Source organism: Misgurnus anguillicaudatus, chromosome 16 (genome assembly GCF_027580225.2).
Source record: "Misgurnus anguillicaudatus chromosome 16, ASM2758022v2, whole genome shotgun sequence".
Classification (NCBI taxonomy): domain Eukaryota; kingdom Metazoa; phylum Chordata; class Actinopteri; order Cypriniformes; family Cobitidae; genus Misgurnus; species Misgurnus anguillicaudatus.
In genome coordinates, this window is record NC_073352.2 from 11,933,627 (window position 1) to 11,946,562 (window position 12,936).

General features: G+C 37.7%; 1 protein-coding gene across 6 annotated transcripts in view; it reads left to right on the plus strand.

Annotated features, from left to right (window-relative positions):
- Nucleotides 1-12,936, plus strand: part of enox2 (ecto-NOX disulfide-thiol exchanger 2) — a 360,171-nt gene that overhangs the window by 236,980 nt on the left and 110,255 nt on the right. For all 6 annotated transcript variants that reach the window (XM_055178988.2, XM_055178987.2, XM_055178984.2 and 3 more), the window contains one exon: nucleotides 12,102-12,233. In XM_055178988.2, coding sequence (XP_055034963.2) covers nucleotides 12,102-12,233 — 132 coding nt within the window. The remainder of the gene's footprint in view (nucleotides 1-12,101; nucleotides 12,234-12,936) is intronic.

Here is a 12,936-nt window from a genome sequence, read left to right on the forward strand (position 1 = left end):
GATAATCGCCGTCATTTATAAAGAAGATCGCATTTATGTATGAATCAAGATCGTGAGTTTATATAAAAAATTGCTTTAAAGGGGAATCAAACCCGGGTCGCCCGTGTCATAGGTCCGTGACACTAACATGGTGCCACAGAGTCACATAATAGAAGTTGCTCTCTACACTCCTTAAGTAGCCTCCAGCTAAATTCACGTTAAAACAAATTGTGTGGAGGAAGTGACGTATGCCGTAAAGCAGTCAAATTTTGTAGTTTTTTTGTGCTCTGGTTACTACCCGAAACCCTACGTTTTAAAGTACGAGTAAAAGCAATACAGACCCTGTCAGGCTATGGTAGACATGTCATTCAACCTATTTAAAGTTGATGTACTATCACAAGGGTCTTGAAAATTTATTATGAAGGTTGAAAAATTACATGGTGTCGCAATAGCTGATTCGAACGAGTTCCACGGCGTAATGTACAAGATCTGCTTCACCGTCGCTGCGCTGTCATCATCGTGTAAAGCCCGCCCCAACGTTTCTGATTGGTGCCGAGAATTCTCAGAATTAGAAATGGGCTTGAATGGGCTCTTTGCCAGACTACTTGCAGAGCAAATCTAAATTTGCCGTAAATGTTGTCTGGGTTTTCCCAGGCTAGTGGACTCCATAACTTTACATTTAAATAGCTGAAAGATTTAAGACATTTTCTGAAAATGATGGACATATGCATCTCAGACGGCTTGGGGGTGAGTAAATCATGGCTTTACTATTATTTTTGCCCGAAAATATACCTTTAAATTGAATTGAATGTAGACACATTAATGGGGTCTTTTGACTGGTTGTCAATCACAGCTAAAATACAACTCACTTAAAATAATCAAAAGCAGCTCCCATACATCACGGAGGGTAGTTTATACAGACAAGCACCACATTATCCTCCAAAAATGTGACATTGGTATCTAATTACCGTATACATTCCACAAAATTTATGGCCTGCTTTTCCAACAGCATTTCTCAGCAATTGTGTGTAAAAGTCATAACACGGAGGTCTGTGTGCCCGAGTGCATCTTAAGTAGGTGGGTGAAATGTTTGGTAATGGCACGTCTATATTGATGATGCTCTCTATTAAAGTCATATGGTCTTGGGTTTGTGAAGGTGCTGCTCCAGCACGGTTGTCAGACTTTGTTTCTTCTGCTGTCTCTCTCGAAAACCGCTCTGATGAGCTCAAACCCTATACTCGCATTGAGAATGTGTGGATGAATGAAAAAAAGGAAGAGAAATCTGCCGCTCCACCATTGAACTGGAACCTGAAACTAATTATTGCCTTAATCCATCCAGAAAAGAGAAGAGGAAAAATCATTTGTGTAAACACACAGATGTCGGATCACAGCACAAGGTGTCATGTTTATGGGTGTGTGGCTAAAATGAGTCCAGGGTATTTTGACCCATGACTGGAGTTAATTTGAATCCACCTCACCAGTAATGTTGGCCACAGCATAACAAGACACTTTCTGATGGCAAAATCTGTGAGCTGTGCTGAAAGCAGCTTATACTCACAGCTCACAGTAGTCTGAGAACCTGAGCCAAAATTCCACAATGTCTGTTTTAACTTCACTGACTCGCTGTAATCGTATCCTCTGTTTGTCTTCACAGAGCTCCTCATAATTTTTCTCCAAATATTTAGATGGGAACAAGCAATCTCACAGCACAAAGGTTTATTTTTGCATTCCTGTTTTGGACTTATTGCATTGGTTATCGTACTGTATACGCTGTTTATTTATTGTGAGGCTGTGAAAAGCTTTAAATGAAGAAAGTTGATTGTGTTACAACATAATTGGTTACTGTTTATTTCATGGTCTAACTTATGACAGCTTGATAATTCGGCAGTGAGTATGGCTATTGCAACTGTACATCATTGCTTGTAGTAGAATTACAGTTTTGGTTTTGTTTTTCTGTGCAGTGATTGCTATGAAACTCATTTCACACAGCGCATTGACCTCAGAAAGTTGCCTTAAAATTCCCAGAGTGCCTGTACAAAAGCAAACACATCCTTTAATGGATCCCGCGATCGTTCCCGGAATAAGGACCTAGTTACGTTGCCGTAAAATTCCTTGAGTGTGAACAAAAGGCAGGAATAATGTTGTAAGTGATGTATGTCGTAGTGAAGATGAGGCATGCGTAGTCGCAACAACATAGTTACCGACCAGCTCTTTGACAGGGGCTTTAAATAGAGATTGACGATCACATGAAAGGTTCCCACGGGTCCTTGAAATCCTTGAAAGTTTGTGAATCTGGGGAAATAATTCAAGGCCCTTGGAAGTTTTTGAAAATATACATACATAAATACAGGGCATTGAAAGTGCTTGAATCTATTTTATGCAAGACGTTTTCTGAGGAAAAATTCCATATTATTCCCTGTGTAGTGTAGGATAATATCATAAAAATTCTAGACTTTTTAATTACACGTGCTAAACTGTTCACTTTAAATGCTTATATCTTCTGTATGCGGATGTTGATTGATACTAAAATGCTTTTTTGCATAGTTGTGTTTGACACATGAAAACGTCTCGGGTTACGTATGTAACTTTTGTTCCCTGAGAAGGGAACGAGATGCTGCGTCTCCTCTGCCATACTTCCTACATCCCTGTAACGCTCTCTTTGGCAATATTTCAGATAGTGATATACTTCCTGACTCCCTCGTCACCCTGTCTTTGTCGTTAAGCCTCACCATTGGTTGAATTTCATATACACATTCAGACGCACTTACCCCTGGAGGCGTCCCCAAAGTGTCACCGCAGTGAAAGGGAACTGTAACAATGTTTCTTAAAAGGTAACACGATGTAACCTTGCTCTCACTTGAAATGTGTCCCCACATTTAGTCCTTGAATTTGAGGGTATTGGACCTGGAAGGTCATTGAAAGGTCCTTGAATTTGAAGGTAACTAAGGTGTGGGAATGGCTGAAAACAAGCTGATATCAGAGAGCTCCTCACTCTTTAACATGCAACCAAATAATCCATTTGTAATCGTAATAATGACTTAATCGGATTGGAACGTCTTCATGTAAACACCTTAATCGATGCGATTGAGGCCTTTCGGATGCAGATTGGATTGTATTGAAAGGGGTGGTGTAGTCAGATCTGTGATCTGATCATCAGGAGAAAAGTACGCACGTAAAAGTGTGAATTGTAGTATGATGCAAAAATACCTTGTGCACATGCGCAGAAGAATTGTGCTTAAGTTCACATCTTATATTTACCTTTTATTTATGTATTACATGATTCTCGTAATTACATATCACGCAATATTAAGGTAATGGACTTTCTGCAGCATTCATGTCTTTCATAACATTACATAAAGCAATAAAATAGCATTGCGCCTTTAGAAAAGTGTTTTTCTTTGCCTATATCTGAAACAACTAAAAGAAGACATATCATGAAAATCTGACTTAATTGGGTAGCCTGGGTAATTTTTTTCTGTTGGTTAAAGATGAAAAGATTTTGTTTATTGGTTATTGGTATTTGGGCTGTGTTTGTTATTGGGATGCTTTTGGGCTAGTTTTGAATGTCGATTGGGCTGATTTTAATACGCGAAGCTGGCAACCCTGGCAATGCGCTTGTGCAGACGTTTGGGTCGGATTATTTTGAATGTATGAACATTTTAATCAGATTGCAATGTTTTGTCGTAATTTGCAATCGGATTACATTCAGTCGGGTTGATTAAATTTTGTGCATGTAAACATAGTCACTAAAGCTGAGATTTTTCACCAGCTTAATGTTGCGGTACGCAATGCGCTGGTTTATGATTGAAGCAGAAAAAAATACACAAAATGTATTCTTTTACTAGATGGTATAATCTCAAACATGTCATTAGTGTATTCGTTGCATTGTAAGTTGCTCTGGATTTAAACCAATAAATACTAGGAGTCTTTAAGCGTTCTGTGCAGTGATATATAGCTATAGCTAAAAATGATCACTCTGTATCATTGACGTTACACCAGTCAACATTTGAAGTGGATCAAAACCATTCAACAATCAAAGTGGTCTTAAAACCAATACCTATTTTTGTTTTAGAGCAACTTTGATGAACTTTTTTGATCTACTTTAAATGTTGACTACTATTTATTGTGTTGTTTTAAATGGCTTGATTGCTGTATTGACCAATTGGCATCTAAGACCAGACCTATTTGTTTTATAAAATGTGGTCCACCCACTCCTTCATAATTCAACCAGGAACACAACAGTTCCTATTACCATACTTAGTTTTATAAGATAACTTGAGTTAAATTAAAACTTCAAACATTCAATATGAAAATCGAAAGTGTTGAAAGTGTAATTACTCATGTAATCGTTCTTCGTCCTATCTTCATCAAGACATGGATAATCCATAGATGTGTCAATAAAGAGCACACTCAGTGAACCTCCTAAGAGGCATTAGCACTAAGAATCAAGTGTTTATTCTGTGAGAAAATAACGCTTATCTCTGGATGGCCATCGTATCTTTGCAGCAGAAGTGCTCTTGAGATGTTCATGGAAAACCCAATACAGTCTATTTCCAATGGCTGTCAGTTAGACATCTGTGTTTGCCGTTTAAAAGAGAGTCCTCGAGGATGGGCTATCTCAAACCTGCAGAGTTCAAACCTTATAAATGTGATCTATTGCGGTTCAAACTGGCGTGTTTCCTGCTTGGCATATGACACTTAGCCTACTTTCAAAGCCACAACAGTCATTTGTTGTTAGCCGGATTAACTTGTCTTTTCAAGGTTATCCAGAAAGCTGATTGAAATCGTGATGGTTTGGAATAATGAGGCTTGCAATTGTGGCGAATCCCCAAAGACTTCACTTTAATTCGCGCCTGCTTCAGCTTGACAAATCTCTCGAGAGACAACTGAATTTCACTTATGAAGTGAGAGAAGAATCTTTTAAATGAAGAAAAGTTTAAAACATCGATTCCATTGTGTTTGGTATACACACTGTGTAGCCATTTAGCACTTTCTTGTGTGCTAAATTATGCAGTGTGTAACAATTTAAAGCCAGTTGTTTAACTCTTTCCCCGCCAGCGTTTTTTTTTTAAATGTTGCCAGCCAGTGCCAACATTTTTCATGATTTTTTCAAAAGTTTAATGCCTTTCAGAAAATGTTCTTAAAATATATAAACATACAATAAATATAAATAATTATGGGAAGGTTTCTTCAAAAACACCATAATTTGATACCATTTTTGTAAAGGACTTTTGACAGAGATCAGATGCAGAGCGATCCTCAAAACTTACATGGACATACAGCTGTTTGCCCTAGGCCGATACTTCCGGGTTTTATAAGTTGCGGAAGATAATAGCGGTATTGCGGAAAGCCGGAAATACTCGTCATTGGCAGGGATGTGTTTTCTCTTAATTGACGAGTTAACTCATTCGCATCATATTTTACTGCCTGTGCCAGAGGACTTAAGATAAACATTTATGCTGCAGTTACATCTTAATGCATATATCATGCAAATTTAATAAATTAATTATTCTTCATGTCTTTTTCGTACACAATGACATCCTAAGGGTCATCCTAAATTCAGAGTATAGTCTGTTTTTACGTGTACATGCACAGCCTTGCAGAGTATAGTTTATTTGACTTGTACAAGTGCACAGACATTTAACGAATGCGAATTGGACTACATACTACATTTTACTGTAGCACACATGAGCAAACTACTTGTGCAATTCACGTGGGGTTTCAAAAATGCGCATACAGTACACATACACTCTTTTGGTGACGAAAATTGTGTCACTTACAATACGCGGATCCTCGTGTCTTAAAGGGATAGTTTACTTTAAAATGAAAATTCTGTCATCATTTACTCATCCACATGTTGTTCTTAACCTGTATGAATTTCTTTTTTCTGATGAACGCAAAAGAAGATATTTTGAGAAATGATGGTAAACACACAGCAGTAAGGGACCATAGACTTCCATAGTAGGAAAAAAATATTTCGGAAGGATTGTGATAAATGATGAAGAAAATATTTTGATAAATGATGGTAAGCACACAGTTGATGGTACCCATTAAATTCCATCATATTTTTTTATTCCTACTTTGGAAGTCTACGGTCACTTACTGCTGTGTGTTTACCATCATTTCTCAAAATATCTTCTTTTGTGTTCATCAGAAAAAAGAAAATTCATACAGGTTAAGAACAACATGAGGATGAGAAAATGATGACAGAATTTTCATTTTAACGTGAACTATCCCTTTAAGAACTTGTAGATAAAATAAAATAAAATTTCCTGAGATTTTCAGCTTTGGGCGGTGAGCCATGGACAGCTTTTAAGTTTTGTGAACACACAGTTGTGTGTATGTGTGACTGAGATTTGGAGATGAAGTAAAAGAGGTATTTGGGGGAACACGTTCCCAATCCATCCCCTGTGACTTTGAAACTTTTTTCTACTTGTTCAGTCTGTCGGAAGGGTAAAACCAACTTTTAATGGTCATCGGAAAGGTGACCGAGAGATTCAAAGCACATAAAAACCTAAAGAGATCAAACATTCCCTTGGGAATTCACTTTCTCTCAAAGCAGGTTTATTAGGTCAGGACAAGTGTATTGTCATAAAGAGAGACGTTCCATAAGCCCCTTTGGGAAAAGATGAACTTCGGTGCACTTTGGATTAAATATTAGGGTTTGCAATGGCATGCAGAAGAAACCATCACTTACCACATCGCTTTTAACAGCCCTTATATATTAATATACACAACATACACAAGAATAAAGTTTCTGTGATGTCTTCTGTAATTGGGATGGTTTCGTGTAATTTCCACTAAATGCATTCTGACGTGTTTCTTTGTGATACACTGACACCAAGTGCAGCCCTGATGATGTTAAATATTTTGTTTATTACACAAAACTATCAAAGTATACACCCGAACCAAAGCTCTATGTATTATGCCTAATAACAGGAACATTGCTCACAGAAGGCGTTTTGAAGTCCAACAGTAATTGTCTTGAAATTTGTTTGTTGAAGGCGTTAAATTTGTTACAGAAGCTTTGCTTTGATTGCTTTAACAACGGCACATTAAAAAGGCTGTATTTATTGAGCGTCTCAAGAGCCTCTATAATGTATAGTTCCTATATGTTAACTTCTAGACAGTTTTAGTATGTTAAAACTGGAGATGCCTTCCTGTAGATCAGTTAGTACACCGTCTGAAAAAAGGTACATGTGAGCTGTCACTGGGATGGTACTCTTTAAAAATGTTTTAAGATATGTACCTTTAAAGTACCAGCATATGCCTTTTGGGTACTAATATACACTAATATGAATATAAGTGTACTTTTTGAAAGGGTGGCACCTCAATGAAAGCATGAGAATGTAGAGATTTGCATTAGTTGCGCAAAGGTTGTTGGTGTAATTCATAGGGAACACAATATTGAAAATGTATGTAATGCAATGTACAACTCGGTTGTTGTATAACTAGCTCACAATCCTGTCTCATTTCTTTTACTCTAATTATAGCAAACATAAAAGGGATTTCTTGATTGCATGCTTGTTTTGCTGTTCTGACCTTACTCGGTCTATTTTAAAGATACCAAGGTTATATTTTCACAGAATTATATTTATTTTTGCTTGTTTTGCACTGTTTGGAATCAGCATTTTTTGTTTTCTTGCTTGTATTGAAATTGTGCAATTATTTTAATGAACTTTCTAGAGTTTGTGGTTAGTTGGTATTAGCCTTGATTTTGCTCAGTTACCGTATTACGGATGATCTAATGCGTTTGCCTCTCCTACCTGCTAAGACAAATAATCTCTTCAGGCCTGGCAACCAAGATGATTGGCCCGGCAAACATTCCACTGCTGAAACCTGAATTTATAACAATCTTTAAAATGCATTTTTGGCTGGCAAATTAAAGAACTTTCAGTTCATAATGAGGTCCAGATCCTGAAAATAAACTAAAATCTCAGAAATCATCAGAAAGCTACAGAATTCTTTTCATTGATTATGCCAACTGATACAGAAAGTTTCCTGAAACCTGAGATCTTTTCTGTATGTGTTGGTTGAACGTTGTTGAAATGGATGTTCATTCAGCGACATCATTCAAGAATTGGTGGGCTGTGAATATACACTCACCTAAAGGATTATTAGGAACACCATACTAATACTGTTTTTGACTCCCTTTTGCCTTCAGAACTGCATTAATTCTACTTGGCATTGATTCAACAAGTTGCTGAAAGCATTCTTTAGAAATATTGGCCAGGACCACACCCCTAAATGCATTGAAGCAACTGCCATGTGATTGGTTGATTAGATAGTTGCATTAATGAGAAATTGAACACATGTTCCTAATAATCCTTTAGGTGAGTGTATGTGACCCTGTCTGTGAAATCCAGGCTAAAGTTATATAATGTAATGATGAGATTAGGAGCATCAAGGTTTGATTTCACATTCATTTCAATCTGTGACATGGCCTTACAATTTTAAAGATAGCAAGGTTATATTTTAACAGAATGTTCTTTACATTATGTAGGACACTTTTATGTAAAAAAAAAAAACAGTACATCACAATAAAATGATTTCATAACTGGGTTTTCACAGACTGTGTCCCATACAATATATATCACCCACATTTCCTTCATGGTGTGCTTTGCAAATATCCAGCGTGAAGAATCGCAGTAGGATAATTCACATCCTCAGCATTAAAGCTTAAAGTTCACACAAAAATGATTACTCACCCTTGTGTCATTCAATTTCCCAATGGCTTTCTGTTTTTGGACCCAGAATAGAAGTTTTGTAAATGAATGGTCTTGACCTGTGCCTCATCTATTTGAGCAAGTGTTTGCATGCAACGCTAAAACAAATACAAACATTTTGGGGTGATTAAAGTTAGATCGACTTAAAAATAGGAATGCAACGATTATAGATTTTGTTGGTACAATTATAGTATTTGAACGTTATAGTATTTGCTGTATTGTTGCTCATGAAGGTGTCTTGAACAGCGGATTAGAGCATCCACAACATCTGTTAGCTTAGCTTAGCTTAGCATAAAGATGGCGGCTAATCGGGGCTTTTTTTGTCTTTTTTCGTTTATCCCCCCCCCCCACTTAGGTCTGTAGCCTGAGTGGGTCCCACCTCCCAGATAGCAAAAAATATCCGCATGGCTTCTTTATGCCGCCAGCCCCAAGCTTTCGGCTATAGGTGCGTCCCGCTGGCGGGGATGAAACTTTTGCCGCCGAATACGTCACTCTCATTTGTTGCGAGATGCAGCCAGCATGCAGCCGGCGGACCGACTGCTTAATTTATGCAAAAGCGGCTGCCGCGGCGGTCCGCCGTCAGACCTGTTTGCGATTACGCCCTTTTGACGCTTACTGCCGCCAGAGCACCGCCGGTGGTCCGCCGACTCATTGCTATCTGGGCCATAGCCCCCACCTTGGATAAAGTATTTCACCCCTGACAAAGATACAGCATTTCCTTCTTTCATTGACGCAAAAGTAATATTTTACATCATTGAAAGAAGGAAGTGCAACACGGAAATCTGTATTTCTCCCGTTTCAGGGGAAACTGAGGGAATGATGCACGACCATTCAAAAACATGACTGGGGTTCTAACGATACAAAGCTTAATGCAAATTGGTGAAGTGTCCCTTTAACTGTGACATTTTCATGCGCGGTTAATAGTAAAACCGGTTAATCGTCGATTACCTACAGTACTTCAATTGGTGACTTTAAGTGAAAAATTTGAGGTGAAAACTTTACTTCAAAAAGATTACTTCAATTTGTAACACCTAAAAATGTCAACTTTATCAACTTAAAGTGAGAAAATGTAAGTAATAAAAAATAAAATTCAAATTCAAATCAGTTTTTCAATTTAAAATAAAAAATGTTTAGGTGTTACCAATTTTTTAAAGTTAATCCAGCTTTCACGTTTTACAGTGTGAGTTAACCCTTTAATTCTCATTGTTTGTTGATACATAACCAGTAAAAAGTTCGAAAACTGTGACGTAATATAAAATTCATAAAACTATTAATTTTATAAAAGCTCAATTTTTTTTCAACTTGTCTGTTGTGATCTTAAGTTTGACATGTGATCTTATTAAAGCCAGTGATTACTGGAGTGTTTTCTTTTCTCTTAGTATATCTAATATAAATATAATACTGTACAGATGTGATATATTATAGTGATTAAGTTTTAGCAGCAAAGCTGCACAAAGATCCATTTTGGGCGTTGGGAGCGTTGCCATAGAAACAATAATTTCCAAGTAATTATTTTGCTGTCGTCTTGTAATTACACTAACTCTTTCGTAATATGATCACAACAACAGTATTTCAATGTGTGCAGATACAGTAAACCCCAGAGAGGTCATTTATCTTTAGATCGGGAAGTGAAGCATAAAAAAACAACAGTTTCTCATAATGAAATCACACGTGTCAAAAAGGTCCTGAATGATTCTGCTAGAAATAAATCTTGTGTTTAAGATGTTTTGACCCACACCCAGTTTGATTTCTCTGAAGGATCTGAAATGTAATTATCACCGCTGTTTTTCAACTCTCCAAGCTCCACGTAATCATTTTCTTACCAACACAATAAGATTTTCTCAATAGTTTGTGGAAATGACCCGGTCCACGTGACTGCCGCCCACTCGGCGCAGGAACCATATGTTCTCTCTCACACACGCAATAAGCCCTATGGGCACACCTCAGATATGGGAACGTTCAGATCCTGTTTATAGTAATCATTCTTATTTGGTGGGTGTTAGTGAAGTTAAAACATCAGACTTCTGGCAGCAGTTTTGTCTTTTAAAAATGCCTCTCCTTTGTCTTTTTCCCAAGAGAAAGAGATGTTCGAATTAGCCTTCTCAGTTTTAGAGGTGATGTTGTGCTACAACACGTTAGCACCCCTGCTGTCTGATAAAACAAACATTAGTCGTGAAATTACTCTTATCATATGTGCATGTGTTTCATGTGTTAAGATTAAGGAAAGTTAACATCTTATACCTTACACCCAAACCAAAAGTCATTTATTAAGTCTTTGGCTCACTTTAAAGGAATAGTCTACTCATTTTCAATATTAAAATATGTTATTACCTTAACTAAGAATTGTTAATACATCCCTCTATCATCTGTGTGCATGCACGTAAGCACTGGAGCGCGCTGCGACGCTTCGATAGCATTTAGCTTAGCCCCATTCATTCAATGGTATCAAACAGAGATAAAGTTAGAAGTGACCAAACACATCAACGTTTTTCCAATTTAAGACGAGTAGTTATACGAGCAAGTTTGGTGGTACAAAATAAAATGTAACGCTTTTCTAAGCGGATTTAAAAGAGGAACTATATTTTATGGCGTAATAGCACTTTTGGGAGTACTTCGACTCGCCTGAAAAGTCCGCTCCCCTTCTCCCTCTCATAATGGGAGTCGAAGTACTCACAAAAGTGCTATTACGCCATAAAATATAGTTCCTCTTTTAAATCCGCTTAGAAAAGCGCTACGTTTTATTTTGTACCACAAAACTTGCTCGTATAACTACTCGTCTTAAATGGGAAAAACGTTGATGTGTTTGGTCACTTCTAACTTTGTCTCTGATTGGTGCCATTGGGTGAATGGGGCCAAGCCAAACGCCATCGAAGCGTCGCAGCGCGCTCCAGCGCTTACGTGCACGCACACAGATGATAGAGGGATGTATCAACAATTCTTAGTTAAGGTAATAACATAGTTTAATATTGAAAATGAGTAGACTATTCCTTTAATATAATTTAATTTATTGTGTTTTTACTAACAGGCACTTTTGTGGAAAATAAACAATAATTGGATTGGATGAGCAGACACTACCAACCTGTCGATCTCTCTCAATAACGTATTCACGTCAATCCAGATTATGGAGCGAAAGAATTTTAAGAAATGCATGAAAATACAGTACTGTTTAAAAGTTTGGATACGCTCAGATGCAAAAGCCGCTATCTCCATCAAAAATTAGATAATATTAACCAAACCGAATGCTCTTGGCACGTATTATACATTCATCAAATACTTTCACTTCAAATCTGCTAAATCCCAGCCTCAGTCCATTCAAAATTACCTGTTTGCTGGAGTAATGCCACGTTGATTTAGGCAAGAATATTAAAACTTTTTCTGCCTCTCTTTCTTTTTCAGAGGGTATTCGAAATATTGCCATGGACTCCAGCTCTTTAGCCATGCCCATGTCGGACCCTACTGCTTGGGCGACTGCCATGAACAATCTTGGTATGGCACCAATGGGTATAACTGGTCAGCCTATCATGTCAGGTAAGAATATATTCCCATCCATGATGGCCTTACTTTAGTTTACCATCCGTCACACAGTTTGATGCTTGCAGAGAAGCAATATATCTGTGAAATAACCATGGCATACTACTTTTAAATGGAAATTATGACCACAGTGATTTTCTGCTAATGCCCCTGTGTTGTCTGCACCCGAGGTTGCATAGCCAATGGATTTGTTCTGCAACTAGTCAACATGTTGGATAACATCGCTTTAGTTGTGCTTTCTCCGCATAGTGACAGTGGGAGGAAATTTCCTTTGTTTATAAAATGTGTTGCCGTATGAGCGTAAAAGGTCACTTTTATTTGGAAATTGGGGTAAAAATAAATCAATGCTTAGCAGTCACACAGTAGCGTGCATTATATGCGCACCTTGCTGTCGCTGTGGAAATCTGGCCTTTGTTGAATTCCTGTTGAGTGTTTATTTACAAGCCAAAATTATTGCAAACTGACCCAAAACTTGTTAAATGTCACCCAGAGGCTTGCAGAAATTGTATGCATCGGGATTTTTTGCACTTTTTATGACAGCAGAAGTCGCAATGAAGAGATGCTGCTTTTATATGACTAGTCAGCTAGTAAAAATGCCTTAGTTAGTACAACCTTGGGTCTGCTTTGACAACATTGAAGTAGTTACGTGTTCGAGTCTCATGGCCGGCAGGTTGCGACTGTGGTGCCCTTGAGCAAGGCC